At 33.5% G+C, this 26,529-nt stretch overlaps 2 protein-coding genes across 7 annotated transcripts in view; one reads left to right on the top strand and one right to left on the bottom strand.

Moving 5' to 3' along the window:
• The window catches only part of LOC136419671 (ephrin-A5-like), a 313,490-nt gene extending 301,244 nt beyond the window's left edge, over nt 1–12,246 (top strand). For all 5 annotated transcript variants that reach the window (XM_066406194.1, XM_066406192.1, XM_066406190.1 and 2 more), the window contains 2 exons: nt 5,490–5,652; nt 7,409–12,246. In XM_066406194.1, coding sequence (XP_066262291.1) covers nt 5,490–5,652; nt 7,409–7,634 — 389 coding nt within the window. In that variant the 3' untranslated portion in view covers nt 7,635–12,246. The remainder of the gene's footprint in view (nt 1–5,489; nt 5,653–7,408) is intronic.
• Nucleotides 12,247–13,629: 1,383 nt separating this feature from the next.
• Nucleotides 13,630–25,940, bottom strand: LOC136420170 (enolase-phosphatase E1-like). Of its 2 annotated transcripts, none has more exons than XM_066406989.1 (9): nt 25,634–25,940; nt 19,559–19,797; nt 19,098–19,351; nt 18,458–18,627; nt 17,643–17,796; nt 16,687–17,049; nt 16,066–16,250; nt 15,736–15,984; nt 13,630–14,861 (listed from the first exon to the last, which is right to left on the bottom strand). In XM_066406989.1, the coding sequence occupies exons 1-9, from the start codon at nt 25,736–25,738 to the stop codon at nt 14,688–14,690; spliced, it is 1,893 nt and encodes a 630-aa protein (XP_066263086.1). In that variant the 5' UTR covers nt 25,739–25,940; the 3' UTR covers nt 13,630–14,687. The 2 variants fall into 2 exon arrangements, with proteins under 2 accessions (XP_066263086.1, XP_066263087.1); XM_066406990.1 differs by having other exon boundaries at nt 15,742–15,984.
• Between the last annotated feature and the right edge of the window lie 589 nt (nt 25,941–26,529).

Here is a 26,529-nt window from a genome sequence, read left to right as displayed (position 1 = left end):
CGTTTAGGCAATAAATCGCCCAAGAGCATTAAAACCTATTCTCCAGACGTCTCACTAGAATAAAAATCACGCAGTCTCGTGAATGTCGCGCTGTCGTGTAACCGTATATTTATATCCCCCGAGACTTTTGTTTATTTCTAAAACTAATCTAGTCTTTACGAGGTTCGGGCATAATGAACCGTTGCTATCTCCCTGATTCCGATTGTTTCCTGTCAAAACTTACGAGAGAGGTTACGGTGTAAACATCCATAAAACCGTTTTGAGACAGTTGGAAAGCCGATGTCACCAGACGTGAATTAGGAATGTTGCGCTCGGTTTGGTTTATAGAAGCGGAAATCGGATTTCGAATTTTGATTCAATAAAACAAGAGGATGGTAGATTTGAGCAAACACGATCGCGAGATATACAAGGGAATTCAGGGAGACATTATGTCGGTTAGGCCATTCTGTTGCGGAGTGGGGGGCAAGACAATTCGTCAGACATAGGCCGAATTATGTATTTAATATCGCATAACCCCAGAATAACTGGTGCAATGAGTATGATAGAAGATGTGAGGAATTTTGAGCATTCAACATCAAATCAATGAACAAAATCAATCAACAAAAATCAAAGTAGATTAACCTAATATTGTGTAGTTACGTAGAGGAAATCATAAGGAAAATTATAAACAAAATTATGAAATGAAACAAGGGAACAACGATAGAAGCAAGCACGAAACCAAAAAGTGGAGCCAGAATGTTTGCTAACAAAATCAAAAGGTCGAAGCTTCTTTTTTCAGTGACACAACAGCAAAAACTGCAAAATTTCGCTTTAACATTTAGAATTACCAGAGAAAAAATCCGATAATCTCTTAAAACCCATAAACTCCCATTATGGCTATTAATGGAAACACGTTACTTGGACTCTGCAGCAATTGGAAATTACTGCAAATAATTGTGAAATTGCACATCCCTAACAAAGTCACAAAAACATTAAAACCGCGATCGGCCAATTCCTGCAACCTCAGAGTGCAGAAATAACACAAAGGTAATTTCGAAATTAAAACATAACCATTAAAATGGGCGATAAAAATGGAAAACGTTATTAATAATTGTGCCATAACCATAACGGAGAACAGTTAAAATATTTTTGAATGGTGGAATGCGTTTAAACCGTTACGAGATTCGAGGTTCTCCTTTCAGATAAAGGAACTTACTACGTGCACGTTATAATAGGTATCGTTTCAATAGTCGGTGCCACAAAGGTTCCATTAGGCGCTTTAGAGAACGTTTTCTTTATAAGTTAATTGAAATTTACATTTCCTAGATATGAAGTTAATTTAATAAGTCCCCAATTACTTCTTTTATGAATATTTCGGAATCTATTTGAAGGGTCTCTAACTGTTACAGGTAGCACCTTTATTTAATAAATTAATTCAAGGTTAAGGTAAATAAACTATACGTCTAGGACTGTTTTTTTTATGTTAGAACAACCTTCGTGCGTTTTGGCTCACGATAACCCATTACGTCTACCTACAGACACTTATATTACTGAATCAATATTTGGCAGTTTGAATGAATTATTTAGTAGGGCGCCAGTATTTCTTTGAAATGGGCATTGGAACAAGTAAAACAATCCACGAATAGACTACAACAAAAAAGGATAATAGAATTCGTGTTTGATACACCGTCAATGATTTTATTTATCCATGGAATGTTTTTTCCTTTTTTTTTTGCCGAATTGACCCTAATGTAGTCTGATAGCTCTAACTTAGTCATTATAGACAATTTATAAACATTTCACAAAAAAAATCCATTAAAGAGTGTCAATCGGATGTTTTCCCTTTTGCATGCCCACATGAGATGATGACAGCTGTAGTTATTAATAGAGGTAAACCCTTATCAGAAGGATCTTTAAATCTAAACTAAAATTTACATTATTTGTTATGCCCGCGATGTAGTAACAATAGTCCATACTGAATACTGAAGAGAACTTGTGCTTTGCTTTCCTTCTTCTTAATAATCTTTTGAGATTCTGATGAAATTAAAGGAAGTAGTAGAATTGGAATTGGACTGAGCAAGGGAAATCCAGATGTGTAACCTTTACTTTATTAGATATATTAGTCAAAAATTGACATCGAAAAAAGGTCGATGTCGAAATCGGGGATACTCCCAAATTCACCAACTTGAAGCTCTGAATTCACACCAACTCGAAACACATAGTTCTTCAAAGTTCTCAAAGGTGCAAGACCCTTTCAATTGTGGTTTCTCTCGATTTTTCACACACTTTCAAACCCTTCTCGATCTACCCCTAACATTTGAAAATCAAATTGTAAGGGTTGACTTTTTAAAAAAAAGTTATAATTTTTCAAAACTTTTATATAATCACTGGTGTAGCTGAAGTTTTAAAAAAAATTTCACTTTTAGTTCCTCTTGTATTTTTGCATATTTTCAAATCCTTCTCGTGATGCCTCTGACCTTTTCAAGATCAACTTTCATGGTTGCAGATAGAAACACATGATCTTTAAAATACCTATCTAAAAAAAAGCTTATTGGGGCAAAATTGGAGTTTTACTTAAGGAACACACTATATATAACCATATTTTCACAATCTTGAAACTATTGCGATCCAACTCTATAGAACCTAGTCTGATCTGGATTTTGATGTTGTGGAGAATTCTGCAAACAATTTTGCCATTAGATGTATATCTACATGGAAGTTTACCAGTTTCTATTGAATTGTCGCAGGAAATACATATGTGGGAAATTTCCTTAATTAGATATGTTATTGTCTTTACTTGGTTAATACTAAATTTTTATTCATGAGATAGCTTGATATTATTTCATTTTCAAGCCTGTCAGATTAGTGCTCCCAGTTTTAGAGTTAGGAAAAGAAAATAATACATTGAACGAATCTAAACGAACACAAAGAGCGGAGATGGCAGATGAATAGGTCTTCTCATGTCTAGTTCTGTATCTACAAATTCGTACAGGAGAACATCTGGGAAACCGTAAAAGACGGATTAACTATTAAATGAGGTAAATATGCGTATCCTAATGAGATTGACCGATCTAACATGAATCGATACAAAGAGCGGAGGGAGCAAACAGATTTTCTCATATCTAGTTCTGCTTCTCCAAATATTCGTTTTTGATTATACCAATAGAAACTGTACATACAAAACGTAACGAATTCGAGGATGAGAACTGAAAGAGACAAAAAACAGACTAAATATTGAATAAGGTAAATCTGTGTGTTTTAATCATGAGTTTCTAAATTAGGGCCAACCCCCAACGTAAACAACCCTTACGGATTTTTTGAGATCCATCTACACCCCTTAATATTTAGAGCTTAATTTATATTTACTGGACAAGTCAAATACATTTTCCTTGACCCGACATACTTGGTCCAATCTAATTTTAAGAATGCTATTGGCTAAATGTAAATCTTACTTAAGCGGCAATAAAATTTTCCAAAATTAAACTCCATTATCGTTCGCCTTAATACATCTGCTTTTGGAACAGGTTTAGGAAATGTCTTGATGTCATTTAACGGCCTCCCCAACATAATAAATTACCGAAAGCACTAAGCAATTTCCTTTCGTAGGTTTGAACCTCCATCAAAGAGAGCTTAAAAGCCTTAAAAATATTGATCTCTGTTATGATAGGCTGCTGTAACTTGCTTTCAACTGTGGTAAATTTAGAATGTCTCATTTTCTTCTTATGATGTTAGGTGGGATCGTTAGGGGAGAATGACTAGAGGTTTTGATTCAGGTTGATATTGCTGGGATTATCACTAATAATTCATAGTCACAAACGTAACTCGTTTGTGTTGGGCATTAGACACAAAAATTACTACTGAAGGCGGGCAATAATATACGTATGTCGGAAGATCCGAAGGCGAGTTGCTTCCAGAAGCCATGAGTCGCAAATTAAACACTAGAAAAAGTCACTTAATACCACTAACTTATTACTAAGAACGAATGTCACTAAGATTACACTAATTTATATTTACACGAATATTTACTGACTACCGTATATGGTGATAAATGTCTTATGCCAATGATCCCTTTCACAAAAGGTAGACCGTATGTTAATCGAATCAAAGGATGAGAGACGTGACAATCCGGGGCCAGACCTCTCAATCTCAACTCTCGATAATTACTGTCCTCCCTTCCTGAACTTTCATTTTTTTTGGTCCGCTGGCCCCGTTTTGCCTCCCTTGCGTGTTAAAAACAAGTGTGTCCCTTATTCACGGGGTTCCTGAAAGTCATACCATAAAGAATGATAATGAATGTTACATGTACAATGTGAACAGAATAGCGAGAAAACCAGAACCACGATCGATTACATAGGGTCCTACCAATACAAAGAGTTTGTCTGCCTGTCTACTTAGGGGTATTCGCTAAATTTATGATGGCGCCGACATGTATTATCATCCCGCATATGTTGTCCACGTATCATCCCCATGTGTATATGAGAAATGCCTGAAACAGATTGTAAAAAATGTCAAATCAAACTTTTCTTTTATTTCGGAGTTGATAGACACATTGAACGAAAATATAATTGATTGTGGTTGTAGAGAACAACAAAACATCTCGGTTAATTTGTAAATAAGCTCGAAAGCGTCTAGACGTTCCTAATGAACTTATCAAGTATATTTTTAAACGTCTCGCTGAATTAAAGTGTCACTAGTAGTGACAAAACTATAGGTAATAAATTTGGTCGGAAAACAACTTATTTATGAAATGTGTTGCTTAAAGTTTGTAAGTATTTGGGTCACTTCTTGGGCCAAGGTGCAATAATATTTCACATTTCCGACACGTTTTTCGCAACGATTCCTGATGTATACGTAAAAATGTTCAGAAAAACCTCTTCTTTATTTTCCTGCGACTAGATCGATGTGTGATGCAAGGCAAAGAGATGTACTTGGTGATGATCAATACTTTAGTCTTAATGCAGTACTTTTGAATGTTGTGGTTTTACCGAGTGTGGTTATAACTGAGACCCTCAATGGGGCGTAACCACTCCGTGACTATTTAATTAAGTCTTATAAGAGTCGGCTTTTTTTCCTGACTGGATAATGCAATATATCCTGCTTAAAGCTGTGACAATTTAATTGTTCTCGCATTAGCTGAACAAACTGCGGATCTGTTGACACTCCGCCGTGCGTAAAATTATGTTAATTGCTATTTACCGTCGGTCGGATTTCAATTTGTTTAAAATTAGGGCGGTTAATCATAATTTTGTTTGTTTTATGTATTTCCAGCATTTTTTGATTAGCGCTGTACGTAAGATTTATGTTTTGTCCCCGCTGGTATTGCCAGTGCTTGAAGACATTTCACAACGACGACATTGTCTACTAGAAATCATGAATGATATTCTCTTTTTACTGCACTCATTCACTGACTAACTGCTGTGAAATTGAAGTAAAAATTCTTTTATCAAGGATGTTACAGTTTAAGGTTTTTTTATTAGCATTCCACTATTAAAAGACGATTTCTCTTTCAGGGCACGATTACTATTTCATATCCACGTCCACCTCTGATGATCTCCATAGGAGAATAGGGGGAAGGTGCACCACTCACAACATGAAAATTGTGTTCAAAGTTTGGGGACCTCCAGCACAGACGCCCACTCAACCACCAACACAACCACCACCTCGACCAACATGGTAATTACATTTATGTTTTAATTTTCTAGAGTGAATCATCACCGAGTTCTTCTAAACGTCGATTACAATCTCGCTTAAATTGGAGAAGGTGCGTCTTTTAATGCTCATTCAAAGCATAAAAGCGACGTTTCTAATGCATTTTTGAAACGTTTTCTGTCGCAATTAACAGGATTTTCCCTCGTCATTTAGATCATTGCTGTTTTTACTGACTTTAGTCTTCAAATAATACCGAAGGAAAGTGTCTATGGCAGCTACGTTCCGGGCTGTTGGGTGGCCATGCAATTGTTGCAACACAAGCTTGAAAATCCTATTAAGACGCAAATTTATTACCTAAACGATATCTGATGTCACATGTCATGCTGTGTACTAGGGGCGGCTTAACCGTACGGTCCGAATGTGAGGTCGCCAGGGGCGGAAAGTTAAAAAGGGCAAATCAAAAGGCAACATGATTGCATTTTGGAATTTTAAAAAGTTGGCGGGAAAAACTAGGAAGGAACGAAAAATGTTTTAATCCACGATTGTTGCGAACTAATTAAAGCGGTATTACCACTTTGGAATGAATTTACTCGTTTTTTGCAACCCACACTTTTCTTAATAAAAAATACTTGGAAGTAAAAAGTCTGAAAATCCGTTTTCAGTTCTAGCATCTAAAATCTTAAATTTTCAAAATTGTTTTCTCTAAATTACGACCTTAAAAGTGATGTTTTTACAGCCACATACATTGCTTCCTTTAATGGAGAATATCTCCAAGTAAGAAATTATATGAATCTGACTAGCATAGGTATTAACTTTCTAGAAGGAGCTACTGCAGCTCAAACTTTTGAAATCGTTTTTCCTTAAAATGGCAACTTAAAACTGAAGTTTTAGCAATCATATCTCTTACTACACTTAATAATATGTATTTATCCAATTTTCTTACGTTTTTGAAATTCACACGTATTTTGTGACATTTTCTTATGTTTTCCAACATTTTCCCTAGAAGCGCGAATATAAATTCGCAACTAGACGTTCTACCTTAGAATTTAAACGGTCATGAAATAGCCGTCTAAGAAACTAACATTTGATAATCTTAGCAGCGGTTAAAGGAAAGGTATCTTTTTAAATATTTATTATGACTTTTTGACTTTATAGTGATTCAATCAAATAATTTCATTACAGAGTTGGTCTTGCTGTACTCATGACTATCACAAAAACCATAATCTCTCCCTCGCAACCACCATACAGCAATAAATTGAACCACCTTTGGCATAAACTTGGAAAAGGCTTAATATAATGTCGTCGTCGAGCCTGGCTCTCCAGGGGTTGAATAATGATAATGGGTGGTGAAATGTCATGAATAACTCAGTGAATTTGTAGTAAAAAATAACCTCCCGTCCTAGATATGTATTTAGAAGATACCATGTATGGAGCAACATCTTCAAATGATTTTAACTCTCTCATAACTCATTTCATAATAACTTTTTTCGTATTTTAACTTAAGAAATTGCCTCCTAGATTATACGCACACTATTCCCGAACAACTTGTATGCACAACACATCGGTTAGACATTTTTTTAATCTGCGAACACGCTATCTGTGTCAATCAGCGCCGTCAGAACTGTCACAAATTTACGTGGCCTTTTTGTGAACAGTGCTTATAAACAATCCGTTTGACCTTAAAAATAAATCCAAATTCATTTTGCATAAGAATTCTGATCATATCGCAGAATGTTTTCTATATTTTTTAAGACCATAAATACATTATTATTTGTTCTAGGTGGTCGGTAACACCCCCGAGACTCACCCCGCCGACAACGCCCTCCACGACGAGTAGAAGTACCGTATCAACGACGAAGAAATCGAAACCGTACGACAAACATCCAAACGAGGTGGTGAAAAGTGATACGCTGACGTTCGGCACATCAGACGCTTCGGTGGTGGTTTCGAGCACTATTCTACTGTGCGTCGTGGTCCTCGGAAACATCATCCATTTAATGCGATGAATTTTTTGAATTTATATAAGCGATCCCTTTTGAATCGCCCTTGGTGATATATTAGTGTATGTAGTTAAACAAAAACGGATATAAAAGACATGTCCATATCGCGGACACTAGTGAATGTTTTAGTCGTGATTTCCATTTGTTGTTAATGTCCCCCCTCACTTGTGATGGACAATTTGTTCACAATGTCCCCCCCCCCCCTTCCCTCCTCCGTGTTATTGTAAACTATGGTAGTGTGTCGTATGGACAAAGTATGGCGAGGCTCTGAAGTTGAACCTCTTTAGTTTGGAGGCTTCTCTGGTTACCAAATAAAATTGTTGGTTATCTTTTGAAGTGTATATATAAGTAGACTTAAGTCTTCACTACTTGTCAGGCTTTGTCCAACTAGAAATGTATATAAAAAAAGTGACTCTGGAAATGCGAAAAGGGGGAAAGATTGTATCGTCCATATAAAAAAGTAATTATTTATTATATTATGGTGTAAACGTGACCCCTGAAGGAAAGAATTATGTTACGCAATACTAAACAAATAATTGTTCACTAAATATAGGCACTAAGAAAAAATGACCCTATATATTTATACTTGAATGTGCGCCCATTGTGGACGTTTTGCCGAGACACAACCTTTATATACAAGCAGCAGGAATTTGCTGCTGCGTTGATGTACAATATATGGGCAAAAACGTCCTTTCCGATTTTTTTATGTTTATAAAATATTCGAAAAATTATACATATTCGATACGTTGATGTATGAAAGAGGACCTAAAAACCTGGTGACCTAAATGTTGATGAAACCCCTTATGACTTGATAATATTGTGTATAAATATTTATGAGGTAGGAACGAATATTGAAATCGACCTAATGTTACAAACAAGAGTATAAATTCTGTCTTTCTGTCTGAGTATATTTTACAACACTTTGCTGAAACTTTATTGATGCATATTTCTTTTTATTCTTTATTCATTCAGGGAAAGATGTTGGGTAGTAGCTCAAACATTGCAGTGGGCAAATGAACAGGAAGGCATATAATAACTTCAGATTATTTGCAATTTCAGTTATAAGAAATTGAAATTAAGAAAATAAGGTCGTGTAGTAGTTCCTTCCATATTTCACTGAATATTTTGGGAAAGCGTGGTTTTGATTGAAAATTTGAATGATTTCTTTTCACGGCCGAATTCACTGACCTCAGAGATTTATTTGTCAAATATTCATGTTCTCACATATAATGCTGGTAGATAGAGCGCTTTATTTTTCTTTTTGATTAATATCTCTGACAAAAATATCCAGAAACATGACTGAATATCTCTTCGACTTGTATAGACACTTTGTGCCTTCTGACTCCAATAATGCCGAGATATTACTTTTTCAATTGCTTCTCTTTGATTCTAGGAGAGAAAATAAATTATTAAATTGTCATTATATCATCCACTTTGATTCCAAATTTAAATTTGAGAAATCGCGTCCGTGTTCACTTTGATCTGAATTCTGCATTGAATATGAACAATTTTAGTAGGCGTTCCTTGTAAAATCGTTTGTCATAGAAACAGCTGTATGTTAAATTTCCACAAAGAAAAGTGATTAATAATCTTCAACAATGTATTGTATCTAACTATACATACATCTATGTAACATATTATTGAATTGTTTAAATGTAAAGAAAATGACTCATAATCTGATACCTCAAACCGATGAGATTCGGTTTTTTAAATTAGAAACAAGTTTTTGAGTCCCAAAATTATAATAATGAAGCTGCCATTTTTTAAAAATATGCATAAAAAATTTGCGTTTTTCTCGACAAACTATAAACTTTGTCTAATTTAGTTGAAGACATTATCAGATGAATTTATGAGAGAATTGCTCCTTTAATTAAATGTTAGTAATTTATCATAAAATTTACATTTAGATAGATATCAACATTTCAACTTTCTTCAAATGATAAATGTTAAAATTGTACTTTTACAATGCAAAACTATAGCTTTGGGTATTGTCATGTTAGATTTTCAATATTATTCACTAATGAAACCAGAATAGCTTCTTCTGATTCTATGCTTTTCAAATTCGAACTTAATATGCATAATTATTAATTTCCTCATCGTTTAATGGCTTTTCTCTTTACCCGCTAGTTATCCACCCCTGAACGTAAACATCCACCAATTGCTTCTATGTGAATCAATCTATTGTAAACAATTTCTTTTCTACATGATCATTGAAATTAAATCTGTAAGTAACTCTGTCCTTCTCATCCTTTAAGAGTCTATGTGTCTAACCAAGCAAAGTATTACTTTAGATGGGAATTGGAAATATCTCTGCAATAATTTTTATAATCGTTTTAATGTTCAACCACCGTTACTGTGACGTCGCAATTTTTCTTCTGATCTCGTGATCATAGATTCATCCATAGGGCTCTAGGTCTAGTAATTTTTCATCCATGCAAAATCCAGATCAAACTTGGAGGTGGTTCTGTAAATTTGACTGTTCAGACTTGTTGAGCCGTAAATTTTATAGTTCCTTCAATAGGAACTACTTACCCATAAAATGGATGTGGTTTATGATGATATTACTCGAATTAAATTTTTCTTGGCTTTTCTAAATTATCATTTGAATTCCTACGGCCTTTTAATATTTTTTTTCTTGTCATGGTGTTCGTCAATTTTTGGTTATATAAGGTCATCTAGTCCTAAAATAAAATGTTTAGTACGTCCACCAGAATATGAGGAATTTTATTAAAGACTTACAAAATGATGTTGAGCGGTGCTTACGCCAGTATTATTCTTGGACATAAAAATGTCTGTAAGCAGTAGATAAGTGGAGTCCAAACGTTAGGATGATGATGGCTTTTATTGCTTATTCCAACTGCTGCATAATTTGATACGAAGAATTCCTTGCCGTTTCCTTTTCTCTAAAGTATCTCACTTTGTTTCTCTATAAGCAAAAATATAAATATATCAGTGCAAAATTGTGTATTACGTTATTTTTACATATAATATGTCTGATATTTTTATTCAAGCGACTTAAATGCGCTTGAATTGAATTTAAACTTGACCCCTGCAATGTCGAGCCTCCCTGTAATAATTCAATTATTATATAATTTATGCGAAATTGATTTCTTTTCAATATATTAAAGCTCTCTAATAAATCCATTAAATCTATAAGTTCACTTTCATGTTTGCGAATTAAGCGTTTAGCGATCGCCATTTATAATATTACTCGAGGCCGCCATCTGTTTACCACAAACTTGTAGAATTCCTTATGTGCTATTGCCACGGAAGTTCAAAATCGTCACAGATGCTCTGTTCGCAAACCGAGTTCCTAATCAGCAAAGTTATCCGGGCCTATTAATACTTACATGTAAATGATATAACGTTTGAAATATTTTTCCATTTTTTTATTTAATACCTACGTATTTGTACAGTTTTTTTGATGTTACGTCGTAGGAATCCTTTGAATATGCGCCAAGCATAGTGACCAATTTATGTGACTCTAAAATTATACAGGGCCAGGACATCTTTGATCTCTGTCTCTCTACCTGTATCTCTACGTTGTCATTCCGTTGTTGCATAACCGCCACTTATCAGCCCCTGTATAATTTTAGAAAGAGATAACGATAACTTGTAAATGTTATATTTTTCCTGGTCAGTTATTTATTTCTAATATACATAATATTTAAAGAAAAAGTGTTGAACATTTTCGGACAAATATATAAGGTGAATCTTGACGCGTATATTTGTATATTATTAAAGACTGAAAAAATCCTAGTTTTTATTGTGTTATATAATAAAAAGTATTAATTTCCTTGGAAATAGATGAAGTGATGACGAGTGCGCCGCCATTTTTTAGGAGTTTAGAGTTAAATAGACCGAGTTCACACATCACTTGAAACACTACTTCTTCTCTGTGGCGTATCGCTTAGAATGAATTGAGATATACCTTTTTTAATCCGTCTATAATTTGCCAATTTTAAACAACACATTCGATTTTTTTAATCTTATTCTAGAATTTTAAAATAGAAGTAAAACTGGTTCATTCTAACTGTTACCACCATTTGCCATTTATATGTATGTAGCTGACAGACGTACTTATAAACTACTTGTATTTTTTTCCCTCAACCTAGCATCTTTGTATTGGTTGTGAATTTCCTTTACAGTATAATTGATAAATTAATTCGATTTGAAAATGGATTTTTTCAAGAAAACATTGACATTCTAGAAAATAATTTCCTTCCAAATTGGGTCGCTTAATATTTTAGGGATATTTATGCAAAGGACCCAGAGAATGCAGCTTCTATTTTTCTGAGACGTCCAGAAGGGTATTTCCTAAAATATTAAGCCTGTTATATCTAAAATTTTGTATTTATTATTTTTAATAGTTTTTGTAAATATTTGTTTAAAAAAATGTCCAAAAAATTTGTATATAATTTATTAATTATTGTATTTCGTATAAATGCATTTTAGAGCGGACTCATAGGTATCCTTAAGTCATATTTCTTCTATGTCAGTGTTTGAACATAAAAATCTGTACCCACTCTCTGTATATGATAGCAAAATGTATTATTTATTCTTCTTAGTTTGTAATTACCGCTTTGCAATGCAATAAAATCGTATAATAAACAACAAACTGAATTTTAATTTCTGGCCCTTGTAATGAAATTACGAAAAGAAAATATACAAACAAAACTGCCGTTTTGTTTATGAAATGAAGAGATCTTCATCTGTGTTAAACTATTTAATCAAAGGGACGTCGAGTAGATACAATGTGTCACCCCAAGGTGCATGATTAAATGATAAAATCACGATTTATAAATAACGAAAATAAATGAAAAGATCTCGCTCCAACTGTGGAATCGCTTCATAGAATGTTTCATGTGAAATTTACCAATACCGTATTTTTTCCTATAATTTTTAACGATATAGGACTTGAGTAATGCTAGTCTCCCCAGTAGCAATATAAGGAAACGTACAATAAGCGAGTAAACGACCATATATGATAATCTTTAACTCTGAAAAATTTGTTCTATTTAAAAAAATTACGATCCTAATAAATAGAAATAGACGTTACAATAATAGTACCTACTTTCTAATTTTTACAGCATTCTCAACTTATTGTGTGACAACAAAACAATCATAACATTCCTAAGGTTTGTCTCTTGTAAGGCGGGGCGAACATTAACACTTGATTTAAATTGATTAGCGGATTGCGAAAGTTGAAAATATGCAAATAAAATGGGAATGGAGGTATAAAACAACATTAAACTATTTTAAACGACAGCTAGGGGTCATAAATTACGCAAATCAGTAAGCATTAACTAGATTTTTTTCTGAAAAATACCCCTTACCACTAATAAAATGCGTACGTGAAATGTTACAAGGAGATATCTTAAGAACGGTTTGACTATTTAAAACGAAATTTTAGGACATTAGTAAACCACAAGAAGGCCGCATTTTCAAGTCGTAATTAAGAAAATACTAGTGAACAATAACCTAAATAACAACCTAGGAAAAGTTATTGGCAAATCCACAAAAGGAATAGAAAAAATTCAAATAGAAATGGAAATAGGATGTGGGAGTAACCAGGAGGCACGTATTACTATTTGTCGACTTGATCCGGTATATGTACATAGAAAGCAGATACTCATACACCTTGCTGAGCATTTTCGGTACATGTCCGAAGACATGTATACGCAGGTGTAGTCTGGAAGATGGAAGGAAAAAAGAGAACTATAGGCCGGCATCAGCTGAACCTATGACAGAAACTCAAAATTTCCCCAGTTTCGGAGATGAGTGCAAGATGTCTATAATAGACTGAGATGATTCCCTGTCGCTTGTGGTTCCCTATTTTTTTCTTACAATCCTTTCCACGGCTACACCTGCATCTATGTACTAAACTTTTAAATTTAACATCTGTTAAATTTAAATAAGATGACACAATGAAAACTCACATTAGAACCATATTAATTTGTGCTCAATTTGAATCGAGGAGAACGAAATAAAAACAAAATCATTACTTAGAATTCCTACAAAATGTATTAAGTTATGACGCTAAAAACGTATACAAGGTAATAAATAGCAGGCGATCACAAATAATTAGGCCTTCCCTTACAGCTAAGGTATCCGATAAAAGTAAGTAGGTTGTTACTGATGCCAGCAACACCTAAATCATAAACAAATCAACTGTTGAACTGAAGTAAATAACTTATCAGACATTGGTTTATGTGTGCAATATCAGGAAAAAAGCTGCCAAGAGAAAATTTCGGACTACCATATCACAAAAATCGACAATAAACAATTAACTAAACAATTTGCAAGTCTTAATTAAAATCAGAATTTAAAATTGGAATACAACACGAGCAATTGGAATGTAAAAACTAAACATGAAATTAGATATAAACGACACAATAATACTGGAACTTTCCTTAGAGTATGTATTTCATCTTAAAAAATTAATCCAAAAAGCCAGTCTTCAAAGTAGCCAGTCTTTGTTTTAAGAGAGAACGTTTAATTGGCACACGAAATGCATATTAAAGGAACCAATCTGGTAATCTCAGTAGTCTTCTAGGAACATTTTTTTTATGATGTTTTTATATAGTGCGACCGAAAACCTATGAAAATGCAGAAAAACTAGGGCATGTCGAAACTCATTAGTAATGACAGTTTAAATGACTAGTAATGAAATGTATGCGTATTTGAGTTTTCCAGCATTAGGGCACAGTTTCGGATCGTTAATAAGTGTGATATGCCGACACGGCTGTTATGTATTAGAAAACACCGGATGTGAACTTAAGGCTAATATTCTAGCGTAATTAAAAAACTGGAAACCGAACATTAAACACAGAATTGCGAATTGTGATTCTTCGCTTGTAAGATCAACATTAAATAGATAATTTATGATAACATTGAGTAGTATATGAATTTTTTCCTGCTACTCCTCAATAGTATCATTACATTAAACGTTATAATGCAGAGTCTGCTGCCACATCTTCCAGAAAGAGAGTAGGTACTCGTGTAAATCCATAAAAAAACGTATGTAGATTTAACAAATAATAACTACAACGTACGGTCCTACACCTCAACACTCACTGCTGGCGCTTCGGTAGCAGCTGCGGTTGCTTCGGTTTTCTTCGCTTTAATTTCATCTACATTTTCTTCGGCACCTGCCGATTCCTTTGATTTCTCTTTCGTATCTTCTTTAACCTCACCTTCGGTTTTCGAGTCTCCGTTTACTTTTACTTCCTCCTACAATAGAAAATAATCCAATTAGCGGGGATCGCAACCAGCAAACTAGATTAAGGCAAATATTTTGGGGTCGGAAATTATAATGACCTGACCTTAATAGGGATTAATCGTCCAGGTCTATATATAAAAGTGAGTTCATATGTTCAACGCCCATGTAAAAAAAATCACTACATTGCACTTTGCTTGATAAGATTGAAAGTTTTCAAAATATTTTGAATATGAAATTTTGACTAATTTGATATTTTACATATTTTAGAACATCTCGGAAACAAGTTGGCCGAAAATAGCAATAGTGGGCGTGCCTGAATAATATACTTTTTATATGTATAGCAATTTTTTGGTATTAAAATTAAATTTTGAAATAGTATGACACAACGCCTATTACTTGGTAATTCTGCTAGTTTCCATGATTTTTTCACTAACCTTAGAAAAACTTATACTGTACAATGGTTATTAGTGCAATTTATTAGCGTTAAAAGTTAACTTTAATCCTTCATAATAAGAAAATTTCTTATAAAACGTGCTGACAATTACACCACCGTCACACTTAATATATACCACCCCTATGATATTCAGATATTCAATATCACTAGAGTAATTCAAGTGAAAGGTAAAATGCAGGATTGATTAATCTAATAAAAATGTTTTGCTAATAAGTCGCAAATAAATATACATATAGGTGGATAGGACGCATATGTTCAGCAAAATCGCACTTTGTCAAGTTTAAGAGAAATGTATTTTAAGCTATCTATTATTTTGCAAGACTTAGAAAGCCGTTTTGGTTTCAAAAATGTTTTAAAAACTTTAAAATTTAACATGCAACATCCTACATCACCTATGTTTCATTTAAAAGTATTAGTCTTTCAACACTCACAGTTACGTCTCCGTTAGTCGTGGTTTTTGTATCGCCATTCTCCAAGCCATTTGCCAAATCCTTCTTATTCTCTTTTTCTTCATCTACTTTGGCTGAATTCGACTCAACTGTTGGAGGTTCTGTACTGTCGACTTTCTCTTCTGAGAGAGTATCATCCACAGGTTTAGACGATTCCTTAGAGTCAATAGTAGTTTGAACTTCGTCGGTGATATTGACTACTACCGACGAATCTGCGACTGGTTTGTTATCCTACACAAAAAAACAATCAATGAAACATATTCAAAAACAAGAGCACTTTTAACGAAATGTAGGTGTAAAAAAAGTATTTACATCCAGTTTTTCAGCAACCTGGTCCTTCTCTTCAGATGATGAGTTGACTTCACTTGACTCAACCGTTGCTTCAGTCTTTTTCTCAGTTTCTTCGATCTTAGATTCTGCTTCGATAGGGTCTTTGACATCTTTGCTGGGACTATAAACTTGCTCCTCAACTTTCTTCTCCGTCAATTCAAGTTTTTCTGAAAAAAAAAGATAAACCTAAGAAACATTGAAAGCAGATTTCAAACTTAAGAGTTAAATGCAAATGTGAAATAAATATCTAACTGAAAAAGGAAATTTTAACCCGAAATTATTAGAATGATAGCACATATAATTTCAAGAAATATGGAAATAAATAGTTAGTATATAAGTAATATAAGTAAGTAATAAATAGTTGTTTTTATATCAAGTGCGCGAAATAGTACTTACGAAATAGTACAGTTTTTTGACAAAGCGTAGTTGTTTTTTATTATTTTGACTCATGTACATCCCCCTAAATTTGCACCGTATATTAATTCATATTAATTCGTCAGGTAATTTCATCTATCATATTTTGAAGGTTGTAGAAAAGAATTATTTATGCATTTTAATATGTCTTTTACATTTTTAAAATCTCTCGAACTGAACAACATTCACCTGAAACATCGGCACCAGTAAGAACATCACCATTAACTTCCTTGCTTTCTTCTTTTTTAGTGTCTTCAGCGTTTTCAGATACTTTCTTTTCATCTTCAATTTCTTCTACTGCTTCAGTTTGATTTTGAGTATTTTCTTGGGCAGTTATCTCGGCAATTTCAGTCTTCTCAGTACTATCAACTACTTCTTCAGTCTTGTCTCCTGATTTTGAGACTTCTATTTTGGAAGTCTTCTCTTCGGTAGCGTCTACATCCTTCATAGTTACATCTTCTACTGGCGTCAATTCAGTCTTCTCTACGGTTTCAGTCTTTTCAGTGGTCTCCGTTGTTGTTGAGTTTTCCACAGGTTTATCAGGTGTGACATCTGAAAATAACAAGTTTTTTTAATACCGTGAGTAAGTTCCAACAAAGTTGAACAGATAACATTTTGTATTTTTTTTTGCGTAAAAGTATCAGGGTATAAAAGATGATGCAAACTTAGATCATTGCGAAATTTAAAAAAAAAAGGAAATTCTGAAGTTAGGATTGAGTAGGGGAGTTCAGGTTACAACTTAAGGTAACCGAAACATATTTCGTCCGTAAGTGCCTAACACGAATGGATCTTTAACAGGATATCTCTTGAATCGTAGTAAAAAAACGTTTTCATTAATTGTCGCACTATAAAATAATAAATGGTTTTTTATAACAGAAAGAAAATTACTTTGCTAAATTGTGTTGTTTTGGAACATGACCAACCCTGTTGGCTATTAATAAAACTGACGCACCAAATTTGATTAAAATGCACCAAGATTTGTCTTTGTTTCAGAATTATAGATTTAAAAAAATACATTATTTTGTGCAATCAACTCTGGAAGTGGCCATATTTTTGTCTGAGCAATTTGTGGTATTCTTTTGTTGTTTCGCCAATTTTTATGTTAATTAATAGCATTGCTGAAATATATTATGATCAAATATTACCTTCTTTAGGTTTTTCAGCATATTCAGCAGCATCAGCATCCACATCCATAGCTTTATCTTCTATTTCAGAACTCTTCACTTTTGGCTTTTCGTTTACATTCTTAGATTCCTCCTTAGATTCGGATTCAATTTTAGCCACTTTAGACGGAGGTTCCTAAATAATAAATCATGCTCAGACTTCTTAATTTTAAACGGGTTTTAATTAACTTTACCTTTCAATCTACTCTTTACCCCGATACCATTTAAATTTAAATACCTGCTTAAACCATAACTTAAACAGAGCATGCACTAAATACTACTAAGGAGAAGGAAGAGGAAATGATTGAAGAAAAAATGCTATAGGTGACCTTAAATAATTTTATTTTTTTTTCAACTGACTTTAACAGTTCGAAAATAGTTTGTACTAAAACACACCACAAAATCTATAGAACCTATTAACATGCTACACACACTCTACAAAATCACCTTTATAATATAAAATCATAAGATTTTATATTATTAACCACACTATTTAAATCACCTTAATTTGTTTTCTGAATCACCAATCGTTACTATAAACTTATAGCCATCGACGCCAAAGGATATAACAAAGTAAACACCAACTTTTGAGCTAATACCATCAACTACAAAAAAAATCTGAAAAGAAAGCAAAAAGTGGCAAATAAAAGATCAAGCGCCTTAACATTAAAAAAGGCAGATCTATATAACAGCTATTGAAGACTACAAGAGGCTACCAAGACTCAAGGCTACAAAATGCACCAACTATTTATTTACGAGCGAATTCTCTTTCTACTGGATTTAGCGTTAACACAAACCTCCGTTACCGCCGGCTCGTCGACGTTCTTTCTTTTCGAAGGGTTTTCGAATGTGATTTCCTTAAAGCTGGAAATGACTGGGTAATCCTTAGAATCTTCCGGCAGCTTGGCGTTGCCTTCTCTGGTAATCACAGCTACGGAAAGTCCTGCTGTCTTAGCCGCCTTGACCTCTAAAAGAGAAAAATAAAGCAGGTGTATTTTTAAGTTACACATTATGATTATATTTTTATTGAAACAATAAGGCTATATGTTTCCAATTTTAGTTATGCTTAGGTAATCCTGAAAAATCTGGCCATTTTCGTTACAGAAAATATCCGATTTTCAGAAACTGGTGGTATTCAAATACAAATAAATTATTTACCAAGCAGTATAACCAGGTTGAGACCTTATACTCTATGTATAACTCACAAACGTAGGACATTGTTTGCTTTGACCTACTTGCTATTTATCAACAACCATCTAACAAATAGCTGATGATTTTATCCTATGCATGGTTCTAATATTTTGATTGAAATTAGTCAGAGTTCATATATTGCTTTTCAAAATTATGGATTTTATTTCTGAAATGAACATTACAAAACCGTAGAATATTCATATTTTTTTGCAACCGCCAGTTAGTCACTTTCTTATATAAACTTACCTTCGATTAAATCACTTATAAACAAAACCTCTTCTGGTTTTACGGCCAATTCTTCAACGATCTTCTTATAGCTCCCGCTTTCTGTTTTGGGCCCTACTGATTGGTCGAAATAATTTGAAATGTGGCGGGATAAGTCGCCTTCTGTAGATTTAGCAAAAACATGCTTTTGGGAATCGGCGCTTCCAGAGGAATAAATGGCAATTTTGCGAGATTTGGCCCACGATTCAAAAGAAGCAGGAACGTCGCTAAACACACTGAATGGGAGAAAGTGAATAATAAAATAACATAATAATTTAAATGGAAAATTATTAAATATTAGAAATAGAAGCGAAAAGAGTTTTAAAATAGCCAAGACGTAAAAACGATTAATACAATTTTTTTTCTTTTCTGTTTGAAAAAAAAAACAAGATTTCTTGAGGAGTATAAAGTTCAGGTAAATATATATCTAATTTCATACTTACTGAGCTTTTAAGTCTCCACTTTCATAACCCTTTTCAGATATGATTCCCTGCAATGCTTTTAAACCAGGGTTATCACTTTCATTTTCGGTGAGCTCTTTTACGAGCTTGGCAGTGGTTTCGAGATCTATTTCTTCGTTTCCTTCTTTAAGTTCCTTTACTGCAGATTTAACGTCTTCTTCCTCCCATTTGACTTTCAGTACCTCTTCCGCGTTTTTGATCACAAATGGAAACAGTGTTTCCTGCGAACAAATATTAGATTTAACATGTATTTACTTACTGCCTATCAAATACCATAGATTATAGATTTTATCAAAGAGAAAAACAAATTGTTTTGTGAGATTTATAGGGAATTACATTATCAACAAAATGTTAGTTAACAATATAATAAATATACTTGAAAACACGTGAACAAAATTGCGGCTTTCATTTTATCAATTGTAGGGTTATCTAATACTGCTATTTGCGGCAAGTAAATCTATATTTTTTACAATGCAATCTGCTGAAATGTTTCCACTTACAACATACGTTTCGTTTCCTTAACCTTAACAAAACATATGCCCGTAAGTTATTTTTAAACTCATCCACAAATGAGCTATGTAAAAATTGCTATTTACATATTTACGGTTCGATAGATCTTTGCCTGCCAGCAAGTTATAACCTTTAATTCGTGTTAGAAAATACACTGGAAAGGTTCATCAAACTCGTGTTTTGGCAGCAACAACCGAAAACAATGCCTACAACTAATTAGTCATTTCCTACGCGTTTACTGGTATTTCTAGTATATTTCCTAGACATGACGTATCATACAACTCTGAAATACAATATATAAAAGCAAACACATTCAAAGATCATTTCTTTCATACATATGTATATTGTAAATGAAAGAGTTAATATGCAAGAAGACACGAAGACACGAAAACACATAGTAAAACATGATTATTTTAAAGTGTAAAACTTCAAACTTCTGTAAAAAAATTGGGAAAATATTGTTACGACTAACGTCAGGCACTAAAAAAGGGTTCATAGGCGCTCCTCTACCGAGTGATTTATTGCTGCATTTTATATATGTCCAGTATTCTCGTATTTTTGTTTATGTTAATATCTGCATGTTTGTAAAAAAATTGTACGATCTTCTAATCACAGAAAGTTAAGCTATATAATGAGACCGTTGATAAGACTGAGTTAGTCTAAGTCTACTACAGCTATAAATACGAGGCGATTGTAATAAACGATAAACTGTTTAGTAGTGAAATAGTAACTTTTTAGTGTACTATTAGTTGGAGAAGAGTAATTGTATTAGTTTGTTGATAAATAGAGTTTGGTGATAACAGGAATCCTTCGAACGCCCACAACTGCAATAATACGTACGAACATTATCGATTAAGTTCATTTAAATTCTGGCCCATAAAGTGTCCATAATTTCTTTTTCACTTTATAGCCGCTGGATAAATTTGAGAGCATATTTTTACAAAGCAGCTACTTAACAACTACCCAAAGCACATTGTTTTCTTACATATATCTCGGCCCAAATATTGCAAGAAGTGCTATTAAGTAGTGCTTTTTGACTAATTTTAATATCGTAATTAAACTTTATTACCTTTGCCAAATCGAAATTACTTAAATGGCCACAAAAATTACGTTTCGTTGCCACCATAGAATTTAATACCTATTTATGTATGGGAGACAAACGAGAAGTTTTTAGTTTTTGCTTTATTTTTCATGGTTCTCTTTCGCATATTAAGATACAAAGTGTATAATAAGAGGACCATGAACTACGCTTAAGTATCGTAGTAGCAACCCGGAAATAGGCGCGTGCGGTTTGGTAGGCCGACGAAATAATCAGAATAATATTTCTAACTTATTAGATGATTCAGTGCTCCCTCCCCCACTGTATCTTTATAGAACAACTCAATAATAATTTTTTTCGGGCAGTGGGGCGTAATAAATAGTGTATCGTCAAATTTAGATAGTTTCGGTCTGTGAGACAATACGTGCCAATTTATGTAAAAGTGTAGCAGGGTAAAAACTAAAATAAGTTTATTGCTAATAATTATTAACAATAAATATTCATGCTATTATAATAGCTTAAAAAATAATTTCTATGTGCCATTATGACTTTCTTGTTATAAGGATAAAAATAAGTGGTTTTCTTAAGCATGGGAGATTACGAAAGGGAGCAAATACGGGTTCAGTATTTGCTAGAGACTGTTCTTTTCGACAATGAAAATGAGATATTTAATGAGGATGATATATCAATTCACGAAGATGACTTAGTGGAGAATAGAAGCGAAGAAAGTGACACAGAACAAGATACCTCTGATCATGAAATAGAAACAGAAAGCTCTCCTAGGTCACATTATTTAGGCAAAGATAAGCAAACTCAATGGCTAAAACATCCACCTCCTCGAAACGTCAGAACTAGAAGAGAAAATATAGTGCGTCGATTTCCAGTATACAAACTAGCCGCACATTCACTGAAAACACGGATGGATATATTTAGGTACTTCATATGCGACGAAACGTTGAACATACTTGTCTAAAACACCAATAGTTATATAGAATCCATCTTTCATAATTTTGTTAGAAAAAGAGACGTTAGGCCCAGAAGCTCAGCAGAAATGCTTGCATCTCTAGGACTGCTTCTGTATGTTAGTGTTATGAAGGCAAACCGTCTAAAAGCAGAATTGTGGCAGTCCAATGGCTCAAGGATAAAAATATTCAGGCTAGCAATGTCAATAAAAAAAGTTCTTTTTTTGTTGAGTTGCTTGAGGTTTGATAGAAAAGATAGCCGCCAAGAAAGGCAGATCAGTGATAAATTAGCCCCCATTCGAAACTTTTTTGAGTTTTTCGTGAGCAAGTGCAAGGCAGGGTACCGCTTATCTGAATACATCACTATTGACGAAAAATTAGAAGGCTTTAGAGGAAAATGTATGTTCAGACAATATATACCATCCAAACCTAACCGATATGGTATAAAAATGTTTGCGCTTCCGGACGCAAAAACGTATTACACAAGTAATCTTGAAGTATATATTGACCAATAACCTGATGGTAGATATAAAGTTAGCAATAGTCCAAATGTTGTAATACTCAGATTGTGCGATGTTATAAAAGGTTCTGGAAGAAATGTTACTTTAGATCATCTATTTACAAGCGTTCCTCTAGTTGAAACCTTACTAAAAAACTATAAGGTAAATGTCATTGGAACAATTCGCAAAAATAAAAGAGAACTTCCTCCAGAGTTTTTCAATCCAATACACCCAGTTGGAGGAAGCACGTTCGGATTCACAAGAAATTGCATAATAGTTTATTATATTCCAAAAAGGAAAAAAAAGTACTACTTATTTCTCCCTTGCATCACGACGACTACATAGATGAAAATACTGGAAAGCCAGAGATTATGTTAGATTATAATCGTACGAAAGATGGTGTTGATGTGGTCGATAGATTGTGCTCCAACTATAACGTTGCAAGAAATACGCAAAAATGGCATAATGGTGATCTTTTATACTATTTTGAATTTGGCCGGCACAAACTTATTTGTGGTATATTGTTCGAATAATCCTAATTCAAACGATATGAGACAAATATTTTTAAAATCTTTTGGAAAGAACCTTATTCTTCCATACTTATTTCTGCGATTAACAATGTAAAATATTCCAAAAACATTGAGGACAAGGTTACTTGAAATTATTGGAACCTGTCCCATACCAGGACCAGCAAATGCTCCTGCAGGGGGTCAGTTAGGAAGATGTGCTATATGTAGCTCAAAAAAAAAGTAAAAAAACTCGGTTTTACTGCCGCCGATATTACACATTTTTGTGTCTGGAACATATTAGTGTTACATGTAATGACTGCTTCGACACGTCAACGTTGTGATAATTTGTGATTTTTTTAAAAGTTTAGCATGTTTAAGTTTATATCAAAATGTGTTTTAATTTTATATGAGAATTTTTTGAAACTGTTATTTCTTTAAACATTTTTATTTAAAAAAATCTAATAAAATATTATTTTACTAAATAAAAACAATCAAAAACATTGAGATTTTATACATTTCCGTATTCTTAGAACGGAAGAAGTATAAACATTATAATATGTATATGTATAATAAAAACCTACATTTTTAAATCTACGATTTCTCAGACCGATGCGCCGGGTATATCCTGATTTTTTTTCACGCGCCTGTTTGCGTGTTTACAAAATGAGTGGAATATACCGCAAAACTATAATACTTACCATAACAATAGTGGTTATGGAGGTTGTTTTATAAAATAATGACATTAATTTACCGAAACCGCATAATTCATTCGAAATTGTTTATTATTTACTGTTTTGAAACAATTTCATATCTGTGAGATGCAACTTAAGATAAGCAGCAACTCTTTCCTTACTCAAACAATAGGACAACCACAACAAATTAAAATTTCAAAACTACTTATTTTAATAGCAACCTGTAAATATTGATGAAATACGTTCAACGGGCGAATATTCAAAAGGGCAAAAACGTTGTTTTTAAGTAGATATTTTAATGTTTTCCCAAAGCCGATTTTCAGTTTTTAAAATATAAAATTAATTTTTTTTTATAGTTTTGCTAAATGCTATGCATTACCTCAAAAAATACATATTGTACAAGTTCAAACCTATATGTATATTTATTCAACAAATGTTAAAAGTTACTGAATATCACAGCATTCAAATCAGGTGAAGTAGAGATTTATTTCTAAAAAATTATAACTTTGAAGGTTACTTCACAATAAAAATTCAAATCCTGTTGCATGAAAGAAAACACATAAATCTTTTATTGCACTTTAAAAACTTTTTATGAATAAATAAAATACTAGAGTGATCTTAGGTACTTTATTTCTTGTGGCGTTTCAGTTTTCAGAAATTTTTCAATGTTTTGTCATGTAGCATATAATTGTGTCACTCATTTTCTTGTATATATATTTTAGCCCCAATAAATTTTTTAAAAAGTGTAATTTTTTGCCTTTTTAAAACTATTCATAAGACGGTTCAAAGCATCTAATAATATATATGTATGTATAGTATCTCATTAAGAGAAAAAACTAAACTTTATATTGAAACTTAAAAGTTATTATTAATAGCAAATTTTAATCACGCCTGAATTCTACCTACAAATATTTAAAATATTGCTATTTGAAATTTTGTTCTATCTTCCAGAATAGCCAAAATACGGCGGTGTTGAAATAGCAGGTTTTTGAAAATACCCTGTATATCAGAAACTACTAAAATTGGCCAAAAATAACGATACCATAATTTTTTTCTTGGGCCTTGGGAATGTGCAATCAAATTTCACTTATCTACTTTCCTTTTGTCAATAATAATAAGTCCAGTAGGAAGGCCCACCTTGTAGAAGACCTATTTTTATTGTTACACCATAAACATTAGAGAAGGCTTCAAACAACAGATCTGAATTATTTTTTTCCTTTCCAATTTATGTATGTTATTCCGATCTTTAATGTATTTCCAAGTAAGTATATAAATAAATAGAAGCACAAATTTAATCTGATGGATCAGGGAAGCTTGAAACTTAAAAGATATCCAGTTGAAAAATAAAAGAGGTATTGTGAAACCTATCGTCTATTGTTAGGAAAATGGGTACCGTCGTCTTTCACTTTATTCCTGGCCTCCAACTCAGCCAGCTGTTCCCTAGACAAAAAATATCAATAAAGTGAATGCACCCTAAGATTTTACCTGGCTCAAGGACGACAAACCGGGTTTATTTTTAGCTCACATTTAGTAGGAATACAGGTTAGCCGCTTATACAGAATGAAGAATATTTGCTTGGAATTTCACTTAAAGAGGAACTGTAGTAAATGGCATTAACATAAGTTATAATGGTGGCCATTTTAAAACCACTTAGCAACAAAAACACCAAACAGACCAGGCATTGGCCTTCTAGCCGGTTGCCGATAAGTAATCAAAATCTGCAATAAACAGTAAATTTCCCAAACAGCAATGAAATGAAACAAACAAAAAAATCTCAGTTGTTGCTAACCGGCTGTGCATTTAGTACACCAATGTAAAAATAGAATGTTTTGAGAATAATCTTACCTTAGCAAAATTAATAGAAGTTGTGGTGCCGAGAACGTCTACCAAAACGACCGAACATTTTTCGAAGTTTGCGGCCGGAGCACTGCCCTTCTTGTCGCCACTCATGTTGCTAATTGGTGAGCAAACAATTCTCTACAATTATCGCTTTTCTTTTAGTCGTTTATGACTGTAAATGCAGAGATTTTCTAATTTCTAGCGCGGAAACGATCTTTAGCCAGGCAGAGAGCAACTTCAGAAGGAAATGAATGGTGAATTGCGGTTTTTGCAAAATGGCGCCGGTATTAGACGATCCTCTGTTTCGGGACGAAGTTAGCCGAAGTTGCCGGGAACAACCGAAAGCGCAGATTGGCGGAATGTTACCAAAGTCCGACATTGTCAGATCTCCAAATCAAACAAAATTTCAGGGAAAAATGAAGTTTTTTGAATGTGGATATTTTGAAGAAGACAAGATTTGAAAAGAAAATACTAGGAATGTATCATGTTATTTTATAATGTTTGGCAATGCCGTGATTAGGAATATGTAACCGTTAAAATAAAACAACGTGACGTCGAAGACAAACCGGACTATCAGACCAATGACCAACACAGCATTCAATGGCTTCGGCTAACGAATATATTGGATCGTACGCATGCGTACCAAAATCGGTTCTGTAAATCCGGATAAATGGAAGTAACGAGTAATATAAAAATGTTTGAAGTAGAGTGTGAGTTGATCAATCTACGTCTGCAAATCAGTCTTTTTTGATTTTCAAGCACGTGGTGCGCAGTAGAAATGCGCCACACGACTCTCTTGACCTTTTGCGAAATTTTCATAACGAACCGAAATACTTCACTTTTGACCTATTGCGAGGAATTGACTTTAATAACTTGCTTCTATCTTCGTGCCTCTCTTCTGC

The sequence above is a fragment of the Euwallacea similis genome, chromosome 3, assembly GCF_039881205.1.
Source record: "Euwallacea similis isolate ESF13 chromosome 3, ESF131.1, whole genome shotgun sequence".
NCBI classification, from domain to species: Eukaryota; Metazoa; Arthropoda; class Insecta; order Coleoptera; family Curculionidae; genus Euwallacea; species Euwallacea similis.
Note: the sequence above shows the minus strand (reverse complement) of the source record. Positions and strands in the feature narration are given on the sequence as shown.